The 23,942-nt window shown below is 39.5% G+C and overlaps 1 protein-coding gene across 2 annotated transcripts in view; it reads right to left on the reverse strand.

Annotated features, from left to right (window-relative positions):
- Dennd5a (DENN domain containing 5A) overlaps positions 1 to 23,942 on the reverse strand; it is an 87,919-nt gene that overhangs the window by 53,157 nt on the left and 10,820 nt on the right. For both annotated transcript variants that reach the window (XM_048359577.1, XM_048359578.1), the window contains exons 2-3: positions 1,393 to 1,464; positions 525 to 634 (exon numbers count right to left, since the gene is read on the reverse strand). In XM_048359577.1, the coding sequence (XP_048215534.1) occupies positions 525 to 634; positions 1,393 to 1,464 (182 nt within the window). The remainder of the gene's footprint in view (positions 1 to 524; positions 635 to 1,392; positions 1,465 to 23,942) is intronic.

Here is a 23,942-nt window from a genome sequence, read left to right on the forward strand (position 1 = left end):
AGGAGGCTGAGATCAGAGGATCACAGTTCCAAACAGTCTGGGCAAGAATGTCTATGAGACTTCTCTCCAATTAACCACCAGAAAACCAAAGTAGCACTGTGGCTCAAAGTATAGAGCACTAGCCTTGAACAAAAAACAACTCAGGGATAGCACAGCACAATACACAGGCCTGAGTTCAAGTCCCAAGACTAAACAAAAAAAAAGAAAGAGAGAAAATTACTTTAAACTTCATTCATAATGTATTCTTGATGTAAAAAGTAATCAATAGCTTAGTATTCCAAAATAAGCTCACTAAATCAATACTATATATATATATACATATATATTTACATAGCAGAAACATGTGATTTTTAACATATTTTCAATATTTGAAAGACTCACAAAATACAATATATGCAATATATATAACTCCTTCTTCAAAAGTTATTGGTACTTGATGAAAAAACTGCTACCACAGCTGGACTCATAATCCTACTATAAATTATTTGTAAACTATCTCATATCTGTAGCTATAAAATACTAACCATTCCCACTGCATCTTGGTCAAAGGGATTCCATTCAACATTCTCAGGATATCGGGCAAGGACCTTAGATTTGAATGTTCGTCTCAATGGTGTCTGCTCAAAATTTTCTCCTGTAAAAAAAAAAAAGAATAAAACACATCATCTCCACAAAGTCCTTTAAACCATAGTGTTAGGAATGTTTTAACTTGGTAGTCCAGCAAATACAGAAATGAAGGCAAGGAAGTTAGTATGCCAAACATTTAAGAATAGAAAAGATACTAAAATGTTAACATGTCAGTAAAGAAGCTGAAAAAGTGTAGCATGGTTAATAGTAGACACTATTAGCTATCTCTGCTTCTCTTTAAATCAAATATTATTAAAAAGAAATATTTGTTAATATTTCTACAAAATATTAATTTTCTTGAAATAGAGGGGAGAAAGTACAAATGATTATAAAGGATTATTCATCTTTTCCCCACTGAAAGCCACAGTAGTTGGTTAAAGTCAACTGAAAATATAAAATTAGCATACCTAGGAAAAACTATCCATTTATATAACAAAAAGTTTCCTGAGAATGAAAATATATACAAAAACATAAAGGAAACAGATTTGAGGGTAAATATAATGAGTACAGAATTATTGAAATATCTAGAATTCTCCTGTTTCTCCCTTTTCGCTCTTCAAACAGTATACTGAACTTAGAACATTAACATGAGGAGGAAAGAACCAGAGAACCCACCACCTAGAGGGATGCCAATATGAAAATCTACTGTCAAAAAAGCACAGGAAGGTTAGAAGGCCAAAGGACACAAAATGCTATTGGAGAGACACAGGTAAGAACCACCAGAAAGCTTTGGGTGTTCTCAGGTTGGTTTGTTTGTTCTTTTACCTTCAGTCGTACTTGAAATGAAAGGGCTGGCACCATCCCTGGCTTTAGAAGCCTGAATGTACTGGCATAATGCTATATGATAAACGAAATAACAGAGTATTACAATAAAGCAGTGTTACTTAAATTTTGACCATGACTCCATTACAAAACACATTTTACAACATAAAACAACACATACATTTATGTGTATATGTAAATTTACCTAAAATAAAAAATTTTATAAAACAAAACTTACCCTTACTATTGAGGCCCTCTCCTATTTTCTACTCTATACTATTAAAACAAAAAATAATGCTTGCAGGCCTACATTCACAGTCATCATTCATAGTTTGAAAAACATTACAACAGGATATAATAAAGAAGTAAATTGATACGAAGTTACTATAACATCATTAGGGTTTGCTCTGAAATAACATACCCCAAAATATTATTTTCCTAGTGGGTTTAGGAAATGAGAGGCAAATTAATTCCAGCTAAATAGTTTAAAATAATTTTAAGGGGAAGATAAAGGAATGGATAACATTGTAATGTACTCATTATCTGACTTATGAAATTGTAACACCTTTGTACAACTCCCTAATAACTAAAAAAATACAAATAAAATAATAACTTACTACATATCATAAAAATATACAGAAAACTTAATCAAGGACAATTTAATTTAATTATACCTTATTTGTTGAATAGTCATATTATATAAGGGAACCTGGTAGTACTTGGGGATAGAGATGACAATGTGTCTTCCACCAAGGATCTTACTGTCAAATGCACAAGAAAAAGAACATACTCAAGCCATCAAAGTTATTATCTGGGAGGATTCAGATCTTCAGCTATGTGGTATACAATCAGAGCACACTTACACAGAATCCTTTTTATGTGCTATAGCTGACAGAATTCTGTTCCAACTAGTTTTTCTAAAGAGGTTTGGAATTCAAGTGAGCTAATGATTATTAAGACAGATGACCAGTTCATCACAGAATGACATGGGCAGAAAGTCAGAAAGTCCCTCACCCTAATGCATTCAAGGGGGACAGCACAGGTTTCTTGTATGTATGTATTTTTTGCCAGTCCTGGGGCTTGTACTTAGGGCCTGGGCACTGTCCATGATCTTTTGCTCAAGGCTAGCACTCTACCACTTGAGCCACAGCACCACTTCCAGCATTTTCTATTTACGTGGTACTGAAGAATTGAACCCAGAAATTTCATGCATGTTAGGCAAATACTCTACCATTAAGCCACATTCCCAGTGCCCTTCTATTTTTTTAACTAAAAGGGTTTATAATAATTCTAAGTTATCTGTTCCAAAAGATAGTAGTTCCAGACAGAGTTATTTAGTTAATAATTAAAGTCTCTCCTTAATTTAACCTGAGCTTTTGTCCATCCTTGGAAAAAGCAGCTCGTTAATTAGTAATTTTCAATTTCTGATAAAACCCAACCTTCTTCATTAGTAAAACAAATTTCAGTTCTTCTTACTTCTTGATCCCTTCTTCCAAACTGATTCTTCAGAAACTTTCTTTTTAAGCATATGTTCTCTCAAAGTATATTTGATAATGTTTACTCAAGAAGCCTAGCAAAATCAACAAATAGCTGGCAAAAGCTAAAGTAAAACTAGTTCTCAGTGCTTGGGCAGCACCTGCTAGGAGCCACCCATGGAAGGCCCGCCTTGCTATACTCAGTAATTAAGCAGCAAGTAGCTGACATAATGGTCTAGTCTACAGTCTGAAATTCTCGGAATGTATTTTTAAACTGCCTTCAGTTCTGAAAGAAGATAACTATCTCTTCCTCCTAGGCTTCTTCATTTTTAGTTGTGAATTTGCACATTTCTTCCTAACTCACCTAGAAAATCACCTCAGTTCAATACATATATCTGAACATATACAAGAATCAAGCCAACTACCACTGTAATATATGAAAGCTCCTGGAAAAAGCTGTCTTCCTTAGACTGCTGTGAGGTTCCCCTAAGATATGCCATGTATTCAGATGATAAAACCAGGGGCTGAGTAGGGAAGAACCCATACAGCCATGGGATCAAGAGTAGAGCAGAGGGGCTGGGGATATAGCCTAGTGGCAAGAGTGCCTGCCTCGGATACACGAGACCCTAGGTTCGATTCCCCAGCACCACATATACAGAAAAAACGGCCAGAAGCGGCGCTGTGGCTCAAGTGGCAGAGTGCTAGCCTTGAGCGGGAAGAAGCCAGGGACAGTGCTCAGGCCCTGAGTCCAAGGCCCAGGACTGGCCAAAAAAAAAAAAAAGAGTAGAGCAGAGGTGAGCATGAAAGCCCATCTAGAGTACGGCTGAAGAGGAGAGAGAAGTGATGGTTAGAACCTCTGTCTCCTCCCTCCACCCTGCCCCTTCTTTGAACATGCTGAGGAAAGCAAATTTTGTCCTGAGTACAGGTGCCTCTTGGGGTGCCAATTTTATATAAAAGTCCTATGAATTAGATGGGACCAGCACAAAAAGCACAGTAAAGTAACTCCAAGGGGAAGTGTACAATTTAATCTGACCTTTATCCACCCTTGGATGAAGCAGCTCATTAGTAAAGAAGAACAAGGGCCTTGGGAACAAACCACATTCATATCAGCCACCCTATAAAGAATTTAAAAAGTAAAAGGAAGTTGGTCATCAGTAGCTTATTTCTGTAATCCTGGCTACTTAGATGGCTGAAATCTGAAGATCTGGGTTCAAAGCCAACCCAGGCAAGAAAATCCATGAGACTCTTATTTCCATAAAACCACCAAAAGCCAGAAATGGAGCTATGGATCAAGTGTAACTAGCCTTGAGGGGAAAAAAAAAAAAAGCTCAAGGACAGTACCTAGGCTCTGTGGTCAAGACCCAGGACCAGCACAAAAAAGGAAATAACAAGGGCTAGAGGTATAGCTCAGTGGTGAAAGGGCTTGCCTAGCACATACTAGACTCTTCAATCCCTAGCATCTTAAACACACACACACACACACTTTAGGGTGAAAAAACAAAAGCAACGAACAAAAAAAAAAAAAAAAAGGAAAGACAGTAGATATAAAAGAGCAACCTCCATAATAGAACTATTATGTATCTTGACTATACCAGTACAAATACCTTAATTCTGGTAGTATGCTATAATTCTGCAAAATTTTACTAGCTATGCACACACTCCTTTAATAGTATTCAGAAAGATAGGGCAAAAAGATCACGTTTGAAGCAAGCATGGACTACATAGTAAAAAAGAGACAGTGGCCCCAGTGGCATACACATAAGTACACACTCTGCAAGTCAACAGAGGCCCCTCCTACAACACTAACCCAAGAAAGCTGCCCACCAAACTTCTCAATGGAAAATTAAGAAACCATCTGTAACTCCTTTGATTTCCCCTGGAGGCAGTTTTGTTCTTTTTTTGGTCAACATACTTTATTTATCAGATTCTTATAGGTTTGTATGTGTGTACTTTTAATATAAATGTTACTTTTATTAAGGCCTTGCCTCCTCCTATTTATTATCTTCCAGGCACTGCACCTAAACCAATTCTTTTTCCTACTATCCTAAAATTTTTAATTTATTAAGAAGATTTTAAAAACTCACATCTCACATCTGTAATCCTTGCTACTAGGAGGCTAAGCTCTGAGGATCACAGTTCAAAGCCACCCTGGGCAGGAAAGTCCATGAGAGTCTTATCTGCAATTAACCACCAAAAAGTTGGAAGTAGAGCTATGATTCAAATGGTAAAGTGCTAGCCTTGAGCACAAAAGCTCAGAGACAGCACCCAGGCACTGAGTTCAAGCCCCAGAATTGGGCAGGGGCGAGGGGGGCGGGGAGAACAACCTTTATATCTCATTTAAATAGAATATCCAAAATAAGCAAATCTAGAAACAGACTTGTTTCTTGTCTCATTCCTTGAGTGAGGAGACACAGAGTAAATGCTAATGGGTTGATTGCACAACTCTGTAATTATACTTAAAAAAAACAAAAACACTGGGGCTGGGGATATGGCCTAGTGGCAAGAGTGCTTGCCTCATATACATGAGGCCCTGGGTTCAGTTCCCCAGCACCACATATACAGAAAACGGCCTGAAGTGGCGCTGTGGCTCAAGTGGCAGAGTGCTAGCCTTGAGCACAAAGAAGCCAGGGACAGTGCTCAGGCCCTGAGTCCAAGTCCCAGGACTGGCCAAAAAAAAAAAAAAAAAAAAAACACTGGAACCAGGCCACTAATACTAAATACTCAGGAAGCTAAGAACTAAGAATCTCAGTTCAAAGCCAGACTGGGCAGGACTGGCCCAAAAAAAATAAATAAATAAAATAAATTTGGCATGCTAGTAAAATATATTCTCCCTCTCACACCGCCTGTATCATTTCCAAAAAAAATCTATTTTCCTAGCCAAGTGCTAGTGGCTCACACTTGTCATCCTAGCTACTCAGGAGGCTGAGATCTGAGGATCACAGTTCAAAGCTAGCCTGGGCGGGAAAGTCTATGAGACTCTTGCCTCCAATTAACCACCAGAAAACTGGAAGTGGCACTGAGGCTCAAGTGATGAGAGCTAGCCTTGAGCAAAAGAGCTCAGGGATAGCACCCAGGGCCTGAGTTCAAGCCCCATGACTGACAAAAAATATATATAACCAAGATATGGAAAAACGTGGTTTTTCATTGTTGTTGTTATTTTTAATGTACTATGTGAAATTATTTACTTTTTTGTGTTGTTCTTCCCTAAGCTTTAGCTCTTGTTGTCACTGTATCTGATTTTGGTATCTGATTTTGGAAGGGAAGGGGACCATCAAAATGGTGAGACAAAGGATAAAAGGCAAACCAATGCAACAGTGATACAATATGTTGTAAACTAACTGTACAATTAGGGGGGGAAGAGGGAAGGTGGGATAAAAATGAGCGAGGAGGTAACAAGATGGACAAGAAATGTACTCACTACCTTATGCATATAACTGTAGCCCTTCTGTATGTCACCTTGACAATAAAATTTAAAAAAAAAATTTTTTTTTTTTGGCCAGTCCTGGGGCTTGGACTCAGGGTCTGAGCACTGTCCCTGGCTTCTTTTTGCTCAAGGCTAGCACTCTGCCACTTGAGCCATAGCGCCACTTCTGGCCGTTTTCTGTATATATGGTGCTGGGGAATTGAACCAGGGCCTCATGTATAGGAGACAAGTACTCTTTGCCACTAGGCCATATCCCCAGCCATAAAATTAAATTTTAAAAAAAGAAAAAAATATATATTTTTTTCTGTATACAAAAAATTACTATCACAAATATCTCAGGAAAAAAAGATGCTATATAGTACATTTAAAATGTTGGCATTTTTTTTTTAAAGAACACTAAGGAAAAGCCTTTGGGAATTACAAAAGTGTTTAAAAACTTGAGAACTCTTAGCAAACATCCACAGCAGGAGAGCAAATAAAACGATCATTGGAGAAAATAATATAGGAAAATTAGTCAGTTCAGAATGTCTAAATGCAAACAATAGTATCTAATAAAAGTAAAATAGAGAAAATAAAAAAGAAATTATCACTAAAGGAATTCAACAGAATACCCCACAAATAAAAGGCATGAATTTCCAAACTGAAAGTATTCTCCAAGGATCTATACAATAGATAAAAACAGCCCAAAACATTTCAGAATGCCAGGAACAAAAAGAAAATTCTAAACATTTCCAGAAAGAAAGATGTACTTGCAAAGAACAGATTGGGAATACAAAGAATAGATTGGGTTTTTCAAGAACAACATTGGGAACTGGAAAACAATAAAGCCATGTCTTCCAAATTCTAAAGGGAAAATTATTTCCATCTAGAATTGTATACTCAGGCAAATTATGGACAAAGTGTAAGGATTTTTTTTTAATTCACAGACATTTAATTTCTTTTTTTTTTTTTTTGGCCAGTGCTGAGGCTTGAACTCAGGGCCTGAGCACTGTCCCTGTCTTCTTTTTGCTCAAGGCTGACACTCTACTACTTGAGCAACAGCACCTCTTCTGGCTTTTTCTATGTATGTGGTGCTGAGGAATCGAACCCAGGGCTTCATGTATGCTAGGCAAGCACTCTACCACTAGGCCATATTCCCAGCCCCACATTTAATTTTTAAAAATGTATTTTCCATGCATACTTTCTCAGGAAGGCTATGCTCTTCTAAAACTTGAATTAACTGAGCTGGTGCAAGTGGCTCAGACCTGTAATCTTAGCTATTCAGGAAGCTGAGAACCAAAGTTCCAAGTCAGCCTGGGCAGGAAAGTCCATGAGACTCTGATCTCTAATTAAGAAGCAAGAAGCCAGAAGTGGAGCTGTACCTAAAGGGGTAGAGCACTGCCTTAAGCAAAAAAGTTGAGGGGTGACACTCAGGCCCTGAGTTAAAGCCCCAGGATGAGAAAAATAAAAATAAAAACTTGAATTAACTAAAAAAGATGTATTTATGGGATATAAGAAGTGGCATCTTTGGGCTGGGAATATGGCCTAGTGGCAAGAGTGCTTGCCTCGTATACATGAGGCCCTGGGTTCGATTCCCCAGCACCACATATACAGAAAATGGCCAGAAGTGGCGCTGTGGCTCAAGTGGCAGAGTGCTAGCCTTGAGCAAAAGGAAGCCAGGGACAGTGCTTAGGCCCTGAGTCCAAGGCCCAGGACTGGCCAAAAAAAAACAAAAAAACAAAACAAAACAAAAAGAAGTGGCATCTTTGTCACTGGAGTGACTAACTCCAAGATAAAATTATTCTTTCCGGATTTGAGGATAGCCTCTGTACATCACATTTACAATAACAATTTTTTTTAAATTTTTAAAAAGAGGCTGGGAATATGGCCTAGTGGCAAGAGTGCTTGCCTCGTATACATGAAGCCCTGGGTTCGATTCCCCAGCACCACATATATAGAAAGCAGCCAGAAGTGGTGCTGTGGCTCAAGTGGCAGAGTGCTAGCCTTGAGCAAAAAGAAAGCCAGGGACAGTGCTCAGGCCCTGAGTCCAAGGCCCAGGACTGGCAAAAAAAAAAGATTTAGGGACAATATCCTGGCAGGCTGTAATGTCAAATAAGCCAAACTGAGGCAAGATCCAATTTGCACCAGGTTTTCAAAGGAATCTGTGAACAAAAAGAACCTTAAAAATCACTGCTTTGAAGCATCTATTACAGGCCAGATACAAAGGATATATGACAACAGATTTCTATAAAATATAATCCTTTAAATGCTGAAAGTCTCAGAGAAAAAAAATTGTAGTATTACATTAACACTTTTCCTGGCTGGATGTTACCACATAAAAATAAAAAAACAAAGGCCAGGCCAGATGCCAGTGGCTCACCCCTATAACCGTAACAACTCCGAAGACTGAGAACTGAGGATCATGGTTCAAAGACAGCCAGGGCAATCTCCAATTAGCCACCAAAACTCCAGAAATGGAGCTATTGCTCAAGTGGTAGAGTGGTAGCTTTGAGCAAAAATTTCAGGGACAGGGTCCAGGCTCTGAATTCAAGCCCCAGGACTGGCAGGTGCACAAACACATACATACATACACACACACACACACACACACACACACACACACACACACAATTGTGATTTATGTTTTAACTATCTCAAAGTAAGGTGTGAAAACAAAAAATCAGAAGGCGATATGGGGGGGCGATTAGGAATATATTAGAGGACTAGGAATGTGGCTTAATGTTAAGAGTGCTTGCCTAGCATGCATGGTTTGATTCCTCGGTACCACATAAACAGAAAAAGCTGGAAGTGGAGCTGTGGCTCAAGTGGAAGAGGGCTAGCCTTGAGCATGGAGAGGCTCAGGGACAGTGCCCAGGCACTAAGTTCAAGGCCCAGGACTGAAGGGGATATATAGATAGATAGATATAGATATAGATAGATCTATATCTATATCTATCTATCTATATATATGAATCCAAAGGCATAACTCTCCTGGAAATGTAAAATACTTTTATCAAAATGAGTTCCAGGAAATGGAAACATGGGTTATTTATGTTGGTAATAGTGGTAGTAGTTGTAGTTTTGGTGTATGTGTGTATTTCTGGGTTTTTTATTTTTCTTTTTCATAGTAGGGGGAGGGAGAAGAAGGGGTACAGAAAGGGAAGGACCAAGGATGACAAATGCAATTATGATAGTCAGTATACACTATGTAGAAAATGACTTATGCAACTTCTGGGTGGAGTCAGGAGGGGAAAACTGAGGGAAAGTAAAAGAAGGGGAGCCATTGTCCAAAAGAGAAATGTACATATTACCTGAATTGTGAAATAGTATTCCCTCTGTACAACACCTTAATAGTAACAACTTTAAAAAAAACTACAGAATATGACTGGGCACCAGTAAATCACATCTGTAATCCTAGTTACTCAGGAACCTGAGGATCGCTGTTGAAAGCCATCCTGGACAGGAAAGTGTGAGATTCTCATCTGTAATTAACCATCAAAAAGTTGGAAGCAGAGCTATGGTTCAAGTGGCAGAGTGCTAGCTTTGAGCAAAAAAGCTCAGGGACAGCACCCAAGCCCCAGAACCTTAGAGGGAGCGAACTTGTTTAAAGTACACTACCCATATCTATGGAGTTATAGAGTTACCAAAATGAAACCTCCTTATACTGTTAATGTATGCTCCTAGAAAAACAGAAAAGAGCCAAGCTCTACTGGCTCACACTTGTAATCCTAGCTATTCAGGAGGCTGAGATCTGAGAATAGTGGTTCGAAGCCAGTCTGGGCAGGAGAATCCATGGGTCTCTTATCTCCAAAGCCTAAAACACTATTAAGTACTGTTATTTCTGAAAAGTGAGAGCACACATGATTGCTTGTTTTGTTTATGCTTTTCTGTATTCTCTTAATTTCCTATAATAAACACATAGAGATTATAACGAATAATTTAAGTGTACATTTCTCTAACTAGTAGTTTTCTTTTTAAACCTAGGATTTAGAATATTAACATAAGTCCTAATTTCTATACTACAAAAATTTAACTGAGGGGCTGGGAATATGGCCTAGTGGTAAAGTGCTCACCTCATATACATGAAGCCCTGGGTTCAATTCCCCAGCACCACATATATAGAAAAAAGCCAAAAGTGGCAGTGTGGCTCAAGAGGTAGAGTGCTAGCCTTCAGCAAAAAGAAGCCAGGGACACTGCTCAGGTCCTGAGTCCAAGCCCCAGGACTGGCAACAAAAAGAAAACAAATAAACAATTTAAACAGCCACATCAAACTATGACTTTGGAAGAACAACTATGTCACCCTAAAATATAGTTATTAGGCATATTTCCAGCTTATTTGGAGAAACTGATCACAAAAGAGAAACTTTGAAAAGCTGTCCTTATATAAAGAAAATTTACATTTGTATGCAAAATCTTCATTAGTAAAAGTATCTGAGTCTGAAAAAGGGCTGTTCCCAGACTACTTCAGAAATATTTTGTCTGCATAGCAAGACAACCTTTATTCACCATGCATTTCCCCTTGCCCTCCCAGAACTCCAGCACCTGCCATACTCCAGAAGACTAAAGCCTTCTGCCTTCTATATAGATCAGACTGCTATGAAGCTTCAATCATCTAGCTGTTCTTCAAGTCTCAAATTTTGTAGAATTCTCACATGCACATATATAAAATGGCTTTTATCCTTTTAATCTGTTTTATGTTCATTTAAGTTGGAGCCCAGCCAAAAAGAAAACTCCATAGGGTAGAAGAAAGCTCTTCTCTCCTCTACAAGAATGTAGACTATAAAAATAAGTCTGGCTGGGCACCATTGGCTCCTGTAACCCTAGCTACTCAGGAGGCTGAGATCTGAGGATCTCAGCCCGGGGAAGGAAAGTTCATGAGACTCTTATCTCCAATTAACCACCAGAAACCTGGAAGTAGTGCAGTGGCTCAAAGTGTTAGACCACGAGCCTTGAGCTTAAGAGCTCAGGAACAGAGTTCAAGCCCTAAGACCAACAACAACAACAACAGTAATAATAATAATAATTCTGCTTATTTGCATCTAATTCAAAGGCGAATTACAGGACTAGCATATTATATATTCCCATTAGGTCATAGAAACGGGTACCATGGTTATACAATATTAACAGAATATTTGAAAACACACAAAAAAACTTAAATTCACCTCACTGACAAACAAATGTAAGTGTCCTGACTCATCACCTGAAAAGAAATTTGTATAGCCAGAGTATCATTGACAGCAAAAATACCCATCATTCTCTGTGTAGATTTACTAAAAATCACTCCTGTAAAGAGGAAGTATATGGAATTCATAACCTAGTACTCTGTAGTAGCAAGTCTACCAAATCTGGATTTAAGTTTCCAACTTAAGTTAGCATTGGTCTCCTTTCTGAAACTACCTCAAATTTCCTCAAAGCAAGATCCTCTCTCATGAATAAAACTTCAAGATAACAGTTACTTCCTTCTGAGATTTCTCCTCACCCAATGTCCACTTTCTGTGTTTTGCTAAGATTTCCCAAAAAGGAAAACACAATCTTAACTTGATTTTGCAGGCCAAAAGTTAGACAGAAAGAGAAGGAGGATGCCATTCTAAATTGAGTATGTCAAGCTCTTTCCTCTTCCCAGTTTTAAAAATGTCTTTCTATGGTAATTTTGTGTCCTTAAAGGTAACTGACAATGACATTTCAAAATTCTCTGGAACTCTACTGTGTAATTCATCTGGGTCAAGATTTTCATTCACAGAAATTAAATGTTTCTGTATAAATCTAATAATAATCTGTTTCAGTCTTTCTACTAACTCAGTTCTATCATTTCCAACCAATAGCAAATAATCTGGACAATGCAAGAAAAAAGCTTCTGGACCATTTTAGTTTTTGAGCGCCTTTTTTTAGGTCTGACATGGGACTCAAACTCAGTACCTGTCACTTTTGCTTATTGGCTCTACCAACGGAACCATGCCTCCAACCCCTCTATTTCTCTTTGACATGCAGTTATTTGGAGTTTCCCTTCATATAGCTTATCATAACTACCCCCAACCTGTTTTTTGGAGATTGAACTCAAGGTCTACTTGAGCCATGCCTGCAGCTTCTTTTATTTTGCTTCTGAAATAAGAGCTCACTATTTCAAACTCTCCTCCTATCTCTGCATCCAGAATAGTTGAGATTATGATTGTGTACCACAATGCTCTGCTTAAATACAATCCTTGAAAAAAAATATTAATAAGGATAAAAGCTTTTTTTTTTCAAGTTCTAAAACTCAAGTTCGTGAAACTGTTTACAGGAAACAGATACTTTATTTTTCCTTGTTTTTTTTTCATTTTTGTCAGTTTTACTCAGAGTTTGGGCACTGTCGTTAAGCTTTTCGCTCAAGACTACCTTCTACCACTTTGAGCCACAGCTCCACTTCTATTTTTCTGATGGTTAAATGGACTTTCCTGCCTATTCTGGCATTGAACTGTGTGTGATCCTCAGACCTCACCCTCCTGAGTAGCTAGGATACAGGCATGAGCCACCAGCACCCAGCATTGGAGATACTATTTTTAATACAGTTAAAGAAGCAAAAGCCAAACTAACCAATCTAATATAAAATGAGCTAAAGAAAAGTTCTGCTCCCCAGTATATCAATAACAAGAGTTCTAAGAGTGAACACATCTCTAATACCCATAGAGAAAGAAAAGAGGGCTCAGTGGCAGGGTACGTGCCTACCACTCACAAGAACCTGGGTTCAATTCCCAGAAAAGAAGAAGGGGGAAAAAGATAATAATAGAATGTATCAAGAGGGGCTAGGAATATGGCCTAGTGGCAAGAGTGCTTGCCTCATATAAATGAAGCCATGGGTTCAATTCCTCAGCACCACATATATAGAAAACGGCCAGAAGTGGTGCTGTGGCTCAAGTGGCCGAGTCCTAGCCTTGAGCAAAAAGAAACCAGGGACAGTGCTCAGGCCCTGAGTTCAAGCCCCAAGACTGGCCAAAAAAAATAAAAAAAAAAAGTAGAACTTTCCCCACAATTCACCTATTATCAGCTCATAGATACTTAATGAATATGGAAGGCATTTAATCAAAACAACTCACTCTAAAGTTCATACCATTTCAATAAAAATTCAAGCCAGGTGGACACTGGTGAATCATGCTTATAACTCTAATTACTCAGGAAGCTGAGATCTGAGGATCACAGTTGAAGCTAGTCCAGGAGGAAAGTATGTGACGTTTACTTCCACAAAGAAAAAAGGGCTGGGAATGTGGCTTATTGGTAGAGTACTTGCCTAGCATGCATGAAGCCCTGGGTTCGATTCCTCGGCACCACATAAATAGAAAAGGCCAGAAGCGGCGCTATGGCTTAAGTGCTAGCTAGCCTTGAGCAAAAAGAAGCCAGGGACAAGTGCTCAGTCCCCGAGTTCAAGCCCCAGGATTGGAAAAAAAAAAAAAAAAAGTAGACTTGTAGCTTAAATGGTAGAGCACAAGCCTTGAGGAAAAAAGAGTAAGGACAGTGTCCAGGCCCTAAATTCAATCCCCAGAACCGCCCCCCCCCACACACACACCTGTCTCTCTTCTATAGATCTTCTATAGATCTATAGATCATCATTTGTATTGTGGAGTTAGTTTTATCAACCTACTGAAAGAACTCAGTGACTTGATATTAAGTAAAGCACATGGTCCATATTTGTATGGACCACAAGGGATATTCTACAAATACTAGAAAATATTAGCTCCTCTCTCCCCAAGAGGACTGCCATATGTTCAAGAGTCACCTCCAAATCTGCAACTCTGAAAAAGACCTGTAAATGCCCTGTACATTCCCAAATAATCCCCAAGAAAAAGTTAAGTCTACTATATGAAAGTGGGAACATATACCCACTTCACAGATATATACCAAGGCAGCCAATGTGGTTATTCCAAAAACACTGACATGTCTTAAGTCCAAATTTCAAACCAGAGCTTTAAAGAGATACCTAGCAAAAATTCTTTACTATAACACATTAGGAAAATTAAGAACCTAGATGCCTCGCATTCATTTAGCCTCAATAACAGAAAATTTTCCTATATTAAGACCTTCTATAGTAGTAAGTTTATTTTTTTCACTCAACACTGTCACCCTCCCACTTGAGCCACATTGCCAGCTTCATAAATTCTTTTTTGTTTTTTTATTGTCTTTGGTGCTGGTACTAAAGCTTAAACTCAGAGCTAGGGTGCGTTCCCCTTAGCTACTTCACTCAAGGCTGGCGTGCTACCACTTGGGCCACAGTATCTTACTTCTGGCTTTTTGTTGATTAATTGGCGATAAAAAGTTTCACAGACTCTTCTGCCTGTTCTGGCATTGAACTGTGATCCTCAGATTTCAGCCTCCTGAGCAGACAGGATTACAGGCATGAGCCACCAATGGCAGGAAATTCTTTTTTTTCCCAGCAGTTTTCTAAGCCACTAAAAATTTATAAGTTAGTACAATATCAAAGCACAAAGACTAGCATTTGTTTTATAAAATGTGTACTAAACAGTACTGTATTGGTCATATCAAAGCCTTGTTGTACTTCAGGCCCAGCTGTGACCAATGGAAATGTTTCTCTTTTACTCTGTAAAATACTGAAAAACAGCCAACAGCAACAACAAAAAAAAAATCAGGGAAGTTTTTTTCAGCAGAACAGAATTAGAGCAAAGTACTTAATAGGGCTCTGGGATTACACATCTAAACATGAAGATAAAACAAAAAATTGTTAAAGATAGCTCCAGTGGCAAATATACAAAATGGACTACACAAAAAGAAAAAACTGATAAATATTATAATTTAAAATATTTTTTCCTTGCAAGTCACCACTAAAAGAATGAAAAAAGAATGGATTATAAGAAGGTATCTATAGTCAAGCATAGATAGGAAAGACTTTTAAAGAAATATACTACACCTATAACTTCAAGCTTTCCTTAGGTTTGTCCACTCAAGGCTAGTGCTCTACCACTTGAACAACATCTCCACTTCTAGCTTTTTGGTAGTTAATTGGAGGTAAGAGATTCTTATTTTCTGCCTGGGCTCCAAATCTTGATCCTTGGATCTCAGCCTCCTCAGTAGCTAGGTAAATAACTCTATAAACAATGGGTCTTGGGGCTGGGGATATGGCCTAATGGCAAGAGTGCTTGCCTTGTATACATGAGGCCCTGGGTTCGATTCCCCAGCACCACATATACAGAAAATGGCCAGAGGTGGCGCTGTGGCTCAAGTTAGCCTTGAGCAAAAAGAAGCCAGGGACAGTGCTCAGGCCAAGTCCAAGCCCCAGGACGGGCCAAAAAAAAAAAAAAAAAAAAAAAATGGGTCTTCAGGAGGCTATGTGATAATATTTAGAAGAAACATGATAAAACACCAAGAAACAAAAGTCAAAACAGAATTTCATATTTTGCATTATCACTGTTAAAATACACACAGAGTAAAAACTGGGGGAAAATGATATGAGTGATGATAACATGCATAGTTACATGCATAAAACTATATTAAGGGCTGGGAATATGGCTTGCCATAGAGTGCTTGCCTTGCATGCCTAAAGCTCTCCCTGGGTTCAATTCCTTAGCACTACAAAAACAGAAAAAGCCAGAAGTGGAGCTGTGGCTCATTGGTAGAGTGTTAGCCTTGAGCAAAAAGAAGCCAGGGACAGGGCTCAGGCCCTGAGTCCAAGCCCCAGGACTGTCAAAAAAAACAACAACATATATATACATATACATATATATATATATTGAGCTATATACAAGATTTGTACACTTGAAGGCATTTAAGTTATATTACAATTAAATACTGAAAGGAACCCCTTGAGGCATTAAAATACTCAATGCTTATAGAGCTTAATTCTTAATAGAAAAGTTATAAGTAACTTACTCATGTATTTTGCTGTAACTTCTAAGTTATCTGTAAGAAATATGTTTTTTAGGGGCTGCATACCTAGCAATCATGAGGCCTTGTGTTCACATGCCAGGCAGAAAAGTCCATGAGTTTCTTATCGCCAATCAACCACCAGAAAACCAGAAGCAGAGCTATGGCTCAAAGTAGTAGAGCACTAGCCCTCTGCAAAATAGCTCTGGAACAGTACATAGGCTCTGAGTTCAAGCCCTACAATTGACAACAACAACAAACACAAACCAGTAATGGTGGCTCACACCTGTAACCTTAACTACTCAGGAGGCTAAGATCTGAATATTGAAGTTTGAAGTCAGCCTGAGTAGACAAATCCAAGAGGCTCACATCTCCAATGATCCAGCAAAAAGCTGGAAATAAATGTATGTGGTAAAACCACAACCTTCAGTGAAAAAGAACAAAGCAAGAAAGCAAGAACAAAGCAAGAGAGCAAGACCAAAGCCAGACACTAGTGGCTCCCACCTATAATCCTAGGTCAGGAGGCTGAGATCTGAGAATTGCAGTTCAAAGCCAGCTTGGGCAGAAAGGGCTATGACTTTGTTTTTGGTTTTGGGTTTTTTTTGCCAGTCCTGGGCCTTGGACTCAGGGCCTGAGCACTGTCCCTGCTTTCTTTTTGCTCAAGGCTAGCACAATACCTCTTGAGCCACAGGGACACTTCCTGCTTTCTGTATATATGTGGTGCTGAGGAACTGAACCCAGGACCTCTTGTATGCAAGGAAAGCATGCTACCACTAGGCCATACTCCCAGCCCCAAGGCTATGACTCTTATCTCCAATAAACTACTCAGAAAAAGTTGGAAATGGCACTATGGCTCAAGTCATAGAGCACTGGTCTTAAGCAAAAGAAGCTCAGAGACAGTGCCTAGGCCCCTGAGGTCAAGCCTCAAGACCAGCAAAAAGAAAAAGGGAAACCAAACAAACAAAAAAAAAAATGGAATGCAAGGAAAGGAGTTCAGAGATGATACTCTTGATTTTGAAAAAAGAATGGAGTGCGGTGACATCATAGAAATTTTAATGTATTTTTAATGCCTGTAATTTTCTACAAATTGGGTTTATTTACTTACTGTCATCAGCTGTGTCCTGTGGTTATGATTTCTAAGTCATTTCCTCCTGTCTTTATGACTGTAAAAAATTCTCAAAGTTTCTAGGTAGCTTCCTTTCATTATAAAAATGCAGTTAATCAGAAGGCATAGCCAAACCCTAAAATACCAACACAAAAGATACAATGTACAGATTTTCTAAGGTTAGCAAATGAATTTTTTTTTCTTTAAAGAAAACAGACTTCAGGCAAAAAGCATAAAACACATGGAAACATGAGAGGGGAGAGAGAAAAGAGATTTCAGAAGGAGAAAAAAGGAAAAGGGGAAGGGAGGAGGGATGACAGGAGGGGATGAGACAAGCAGAAACATGCTCTTTCAAAAGCTTCTGAGAAGTCCTACTAACCACTTTGTCTACGAAAAAGATTTCCAGAAGTGATAAAAGAAGAGAGAGACAGAGACAGAGAGACTTACAAAATAATAACCAGCCTTAACTACAACTCAGGAAAAAAAGCACTGTGGGTTGAGGAATGAACCACAAAGAGGACATTCTAAGAAATACTACGCCAAGGGGCTGGGGATATGGCCTAGTGGCAAGTGTGCCTGCCTCATATACATGAGGCCCTGGGTTCGATTCCCCAGCACCACATATACAGAAAATGGCCAGAAGTGGTGCTGTGGCTCAAGTGGCAGGGTGCTAGCTTGAGCAAAAAGAAGCCAGGGACAGTGCTCAGGCCCTGAGTCCAAGCCCCAGGACTGGCCAAAAAAAAAAAAAAAAAGAAATACTATGCCAAGGGTTGGGAATATGGCCTAGTGGTAGAGTGCTTGCCTTGTATAAATGAGGCCCTGGGTTCAATTCCCCAGCACCACATATACAGAAAATGGCCAGAAGTGGTGCTGTGGCAAAAGAAGCCAGGGACTGGTGCTCAGGCCCTGAGTCCAAGCCCCAGGACTGGCAAAAAAAGAAAAGAAAAAGAAATATTATGCCAAAACCCCTGCAATCCAATGATTAAGCCAATTTCCCTGATTTTTTTTTTTTTTTTGCATCTCACAGACACATTTTATTCCTGCCATATAAGAGGTGGCGCTCCTACAAGTATGTGTACAGCGACATTCCGTGTTCCCATCTAACAAAGCTTGCTCAAAGGTCCAGGCAGACCAGCATGTCACTTCCTGCGCTCAGAGGGGCTGGTTAGTGATGGCCAAGAGAAGATGCAGGAGTGGAACCTTTCAAAGCCTTACTTCTTTTTTTGTTTGTTAGTTAGTTTTTCAATTGTGTTTATTATTTTTTCTTTTTTAAATTTAATTTTATTGTCAACATGATGTACAGAAAGTTTACAGTTACATACATAAGGTACTGAGTACATTTCTTGTTGACCATTGCTACTCTCTCCCTGGTTTTTCTCTCCCACTTTCCCTCTCCCCCCAAGGGCTCCTATCCCAACTTAAAAAGTTCATTTGCAACATTGTTTTGTGAGTAACCCTGTTGCATTGGTTTGCCCTTTGTCCTTTGTCTCACCATTTTGTTGTTCTTTCCTTTCCCAATTCAGATAAATGTATATACAGTGCACAGGGTACCAAAGCAAATACAAAGACAACAGTGTTTAAACCAAAGGAGGAAAATGAAAGAAAAAAGAAATAACTTCACATAGTACATTATAAACAACAAGAAAAATCTTGCTTCTACATCTTGGAGTCATTTTACTTAGCATCATCTTATACAGTCTTATGTACATAACTATTTAGCTGTTGTGTTCCTCTTCTCAAACTATCCTAGACGTATACTAGTTGTTATAAATGAGGGAAACTATGGAATCTGTGTTTCTTTGGGTCTGGCATACTTCAGTTAATATGATTTTTTTTTCAAGTCTTTCCAATATATACTTTAAAGCAAAGCTCACCTCCTTTTCTTTTTTTTTATAATTTATTTATTAATTAAACAAAATTTTTTGACAAGGTGTTGTGCAAAAGGGGTACAGTTACATAGTAGGGCAGTGTGTACATTTCTTGTGATATATTACACCCTGTTTTTCTTTCCCTTCCCTAGGTCAGGTAGACATATATACAATACACAGTGTACCAAAAACATATACAGTAGCCACATGGCATATGCCAAAGGAAATTCGCCTAGGGCTTTAAATGTAATGTCAGCAATAGGGTTTGCTTATCCTTGTTTTATATGAACAATAGCTTTTGAGCTATTGTGATACACTGAGAGGTCAATTTTTGACCTTTATATGTTGAGTAATTGTTTGGTTTTAGTTACATAATGTAGGGTCACTGACCCAAACCTGTGGGAAATACCATTTGACAAGAAGTTTTTGGTTTCACAGACCTGGTCTCTACTGTCTCCCCCTCCTCCCACCTTAACAGTCATATATCAGAGATCATGCCCCTTTGTTTTCTGTGTTCTAGGCTTGTCTCACTCAACATTATTTGTTCAAGTTCTGACCATTTCCCTGCGAATACCAATATTTCACCATTTCTAGTCGCTATGTAGTATTCCATTGTGTGTAGGTATCATATTTTTTGGATCCATTCATCTGTGGAGGGGCATCTGGGTTGTTTCCATATTTTGGCTATTGTGAATTGTGCAGCGATAAACATGGAAGTGCAGATGTGTTTTTGATATCTTAAGGCCTGTTGTTCAGGATAGATGCCTAGGAGTGGTATGGTTGGGTCATAAGGTAGGTCTATGTTGAGCTTTTTGAGGAACCTCCATACTGTTCTCCAAAGTGGTTGTACTAATTTGCACTCCCACCAACAGTGGAGAAGAATTCCTCTTTCCCCACACCCCCTCCAGCATTTGTTGTTGCCTGAGATCAAAGTATTGGCTATTCTAACTGGAGTGAGGTGGTATCTCAGGGTTGTTTTTATTTGCATTTCCTTTACTAGCAGGGATGTTGAACATTTCCTCATATGTTTCGTTGCCATTTTTATCTCTTCTCTTGTTAAGTCTCTCTTTAGCTCCTTTGCCCATTTCCTAATTGGTTTACTGGGCTTGGAGGGGCTTAGTTTTTTGAGTTCTCTGTAGATGACAGATATTAGGCCTTTGTCTGTTGCTGTGCTAGTAAAGATCCTGTCCCATATGGTTGGTTGTCTTTCTAGTTTGGTGGCTATGTCCTTAGCTGTGCAGAAACTTTTTATTTTGTAGTAGCGCCATTTGTCGAGTCTCTCCCCTATCTGTTGTGCCCCTGGGACTCTATTCAGGAAGTTCCTTCCTGTGCTTATAAGTTATAGCTTCTTTCCTACTCTGTCCTTCAGTAGTTTCAAGGATTCAGGTCTGATGTTGAGGTCCTTGATCCATTTTGAGTTGATCTTGGTGCATGGTGATAGGCTTGGGTCTACTTTGAGTTTTCTACATATGGCTGCCCAGTTCTCCCAGCACCAGTAGTTGAAAAGGCTGTTTTTTCCATTGTATGTCTTTAGCTCCTTTGTCGAATATCAGCTGACTGTAAGAGTGTGGTTTTATTTCTGGGTCTTCAATTCTATTCCATTGGTCTTCCGGTCTGTTTTTATACCAATACCAGGCTGTTTTTGTTATGATGGATCTATAGTAGAGCTTGAAGTCTGGTATTGTGATACCTCCTGCACTGCTTTTTTTGCCTAGAATTCTTTGGCTATTCTAGGTCAAAGCCTTACTTCTTTTATCAGCACTTCTGATCTTATAGATGATATAGCTCATCAACCCCATCCCCACCCAGATCTCCTGGTAAACCTGGGGGTAGTAGGGTTTCGTGGGGAAACCATGAAACATTCTTAATCAAGCTTTGGAGCATCGCGACAGGACCAAGGGCTTGGACCCCTCTAGACCCCAGCATTGTCTGCAGGCCACACAGGCACCGTGCGGGGCCCCTCCCTGATTTTTTAAAAAATATATATTAATTAAAAATAAATCAATAGGAAAACAGCAGCTGAGTATAATGGTACCTGCCCATAATTTCAGCAGTTGCCTGTCACGTTTCTTTTTTTTTTTTTTTGGCCAGTCCTGGGCCTTGAACTCAGGGCCTGAGCACTGTCCCTGGCTTCTTTTTGCTCAAGGCTAGCACTCTACCACTTGAGCCACAGCGCCACTTCTGGCCATTTTCTGCCTATGTGGTGCTGGGGAATTGAACCCAGGGCCTCATATATACGAGGCAAGCTCTCTTGCCACTAGGCCACTTGCCAGCCCCGCCTGTCACGTTTCTTATCCAGCAGAGGAAGGAGGATAGGAGGGTTGATGTCAGCACCAAAGTTATCAAGACCCTATCTGAAAACAAAATATAAACAGCTGGAATTATCTCCAGTAGTAACAGTGCTTGGCCTGGCATTTGCTAAGCCCTGGGTTCATTCCCCATATGGGGAGGAACAAATGGTGAGGGAGTGAAATAGCAGAGACTTTGTTTCTAGTAATTCTTTTTTTTTTCCTGGGGGGTGGGGGGGAGTGTGAATGTGAGTGTGTGTGTGTGTGTGTGTGTGTGTGTTATTATTTAATAATAAGGCTTGAGCTCAGGGCCAGAGTGCTCTCCCTTAGCTTTTCTGCTCAAGACTGATGCTCTATCCCTTGATCTATAGCTTCACTTGGAGATCTCTGCCTAGGCTGACTTCAAACCTCAATCCTCAGATCTCAGCCTCCTAGAAGCAGGGGTGTGAACCAGGGCCCACCTTTTTTTTTTTTTTTTTCCAGTGCTGGGGCTTGAACTCAGGACCTGGGCACTGTCCCTGAGCTTCTTTTGCTCAAGGCTAGCACTCTGCCACTTGAGCCACAGCTCCACTTCTGGCCTTTTCTGTCTATATGGTACTGAGGAGTTAAACCCAGGCCTTCACAGCATGCTAGGCAAGCATTCTACCACTAAGCCACATTCTCAGTCCCCCTGGCCCTATTTTTTTTAAAGAAGATTTTGCTACATAGCCCAGGCTGACCGCAAAGTAGTAGTCCTCCTGCTTTTGTCTCCCCAAACTCTAAAATTATAAGCTATTACTACTAGAATTACTACTACTACACCTACCTTGTTTTTTACTTTCTGGGTAACAGTGGACAGAAAATTTTATTTTAAGTTGAAAAAACTTTTAAGTGATTTAAAAGTACACTGCAAAAACTCAAAGTAGACCCAAGCCTATCACCATGCACCAAGATCAACTCAAAATGGATCAAGGACCTCAATATCAGACCTGAATCCTTGAAACTACTGAAGGACAGAGTAGGAAAGAAGCTATAACTTATAAGCACAGGAAGGAACTTCCTGAATAGAGTCCCAGGGGCACAACAAATAGGGGAAAGACTCAACAAATGGGACTACTACAAATTAAAAAGTTTCTGCACAGCTAAGGTCATAGCCACCAAAATAGAAAGACAGCCAACGATATGGGAAAGGATATTTACCAGCACAGCAACAGACAAAGGCTTAATATCTGTCATCTACAGAGAACTCAAAAAACTAAGCCCCTCCAAGCCCAATAAACCTATTAGGAAATGGGCAAAAGAGCTAAAGAGAGACTTCACAAGAGAAGATATAAAAATGGCAAAGAAACACATGAGGAAATGCTCAACATCCCTGCTAGTAAAGGAAATGCAAATAAAAACAACCCTGAGATACCACCTCACCCCAGTTAGAATGGCCTATACTCTGAACTCAGGAAACAACAAATGCTGGAGGGGCTGTGGGGAAAGAGGAACCCTTCTCCATTGTTGGTGGGAGTGCAAATTAGTACAACCACTTTGGAGAACAGTATGGAGGTTTCTCAAAAAGCTCAATATAGACCTACCCTATGACCCAGCCATACCACTCCTAGGCATCTATCCTAAACAGCAAAACCCAAAATATCAAAAGGACATTTGTACTTCCATGTTTATCGCGGCACAATTCACAATAGCCAAAATTTGGAAACAACCCAGATGCCCCTCCACAGACGAATGGATCCAAAAAATATGGTACTTATACACAATGGAATACTACATAGCGATTAGGAATGGTGAAATATTGTTATTCGCAGGGAAATGGTCAGAACTCGAACAAATAATGTTGAGTGAGACAAGCCTAGAACACAGAAAACAAAGGGGCATGATCTCCCTGATATATGACTGTTAACAAAGGGAGATGGAGAGACAGTAGAGACCAAGTCTGTGAACACTGTATATGTGATTGATACATTGTATATTGCATATAGGTCTACCTGACCTAGACAAGGGATGGAAAAACAGGTTGTAAGATATCACAAGAAATGTACACACTGCCCTACTATGTAACTGCACCCTCTTTGCACAACACCTTGTAAAAAAATTTATGTTCAATTAATAATAATAAAATATATTAAAAAATAAAATAAAAATAAAAGTACACTGCAAAACTACAAGGTCGGGGCTGGGGATATGGCCTAGTGTCAAGAGTGCCTGCCTCATATACATGAGGCCCTGGGTTCGATTCCCCAGCACCACATATACAGAAAATGGCCAGAAGTGGTGCTGTGGCTCAAGTGGCAGAGTGGTAGCCTTGAGCAAAAAGAAGCCAGGGACAGTGCTCAGGCCCTGAGTCCAAGCCCCAGGACTGGCCAAAAAAAAAACTACAAGGTCATATGTGTGTGTGAATGCGTGTATATGTGTACGTGTGTGCACCTATTTGTGTGTATATATGTATGTGTGTGTATATGTATATGTACGTATATACTGTGTGTGCACACATACATGCATATGCATAGCATCCTGGCTTGAACTCGGGAGTCCTTGAGCTTTTTTCTTTTCCCAGTCCTGGGGCTTGAATTCAGGGGCCTGAGC

Source organism: Perognathus longimembris, chromosome 13 (genome assembly GCF_023159225.1).
Source record: "Perognathus longimembris pacificus isolate PPM17 chromosome 13, ASM2315922v1, whole genome shotgun sequence".
Classification (NCBI taxonomy): domain Eukaryota; kingdom Metazoa; phylum Chordata; class Mammalia; order Rodentia; family Heteromyidae; genus Perognathus; species Perognathus longimembris.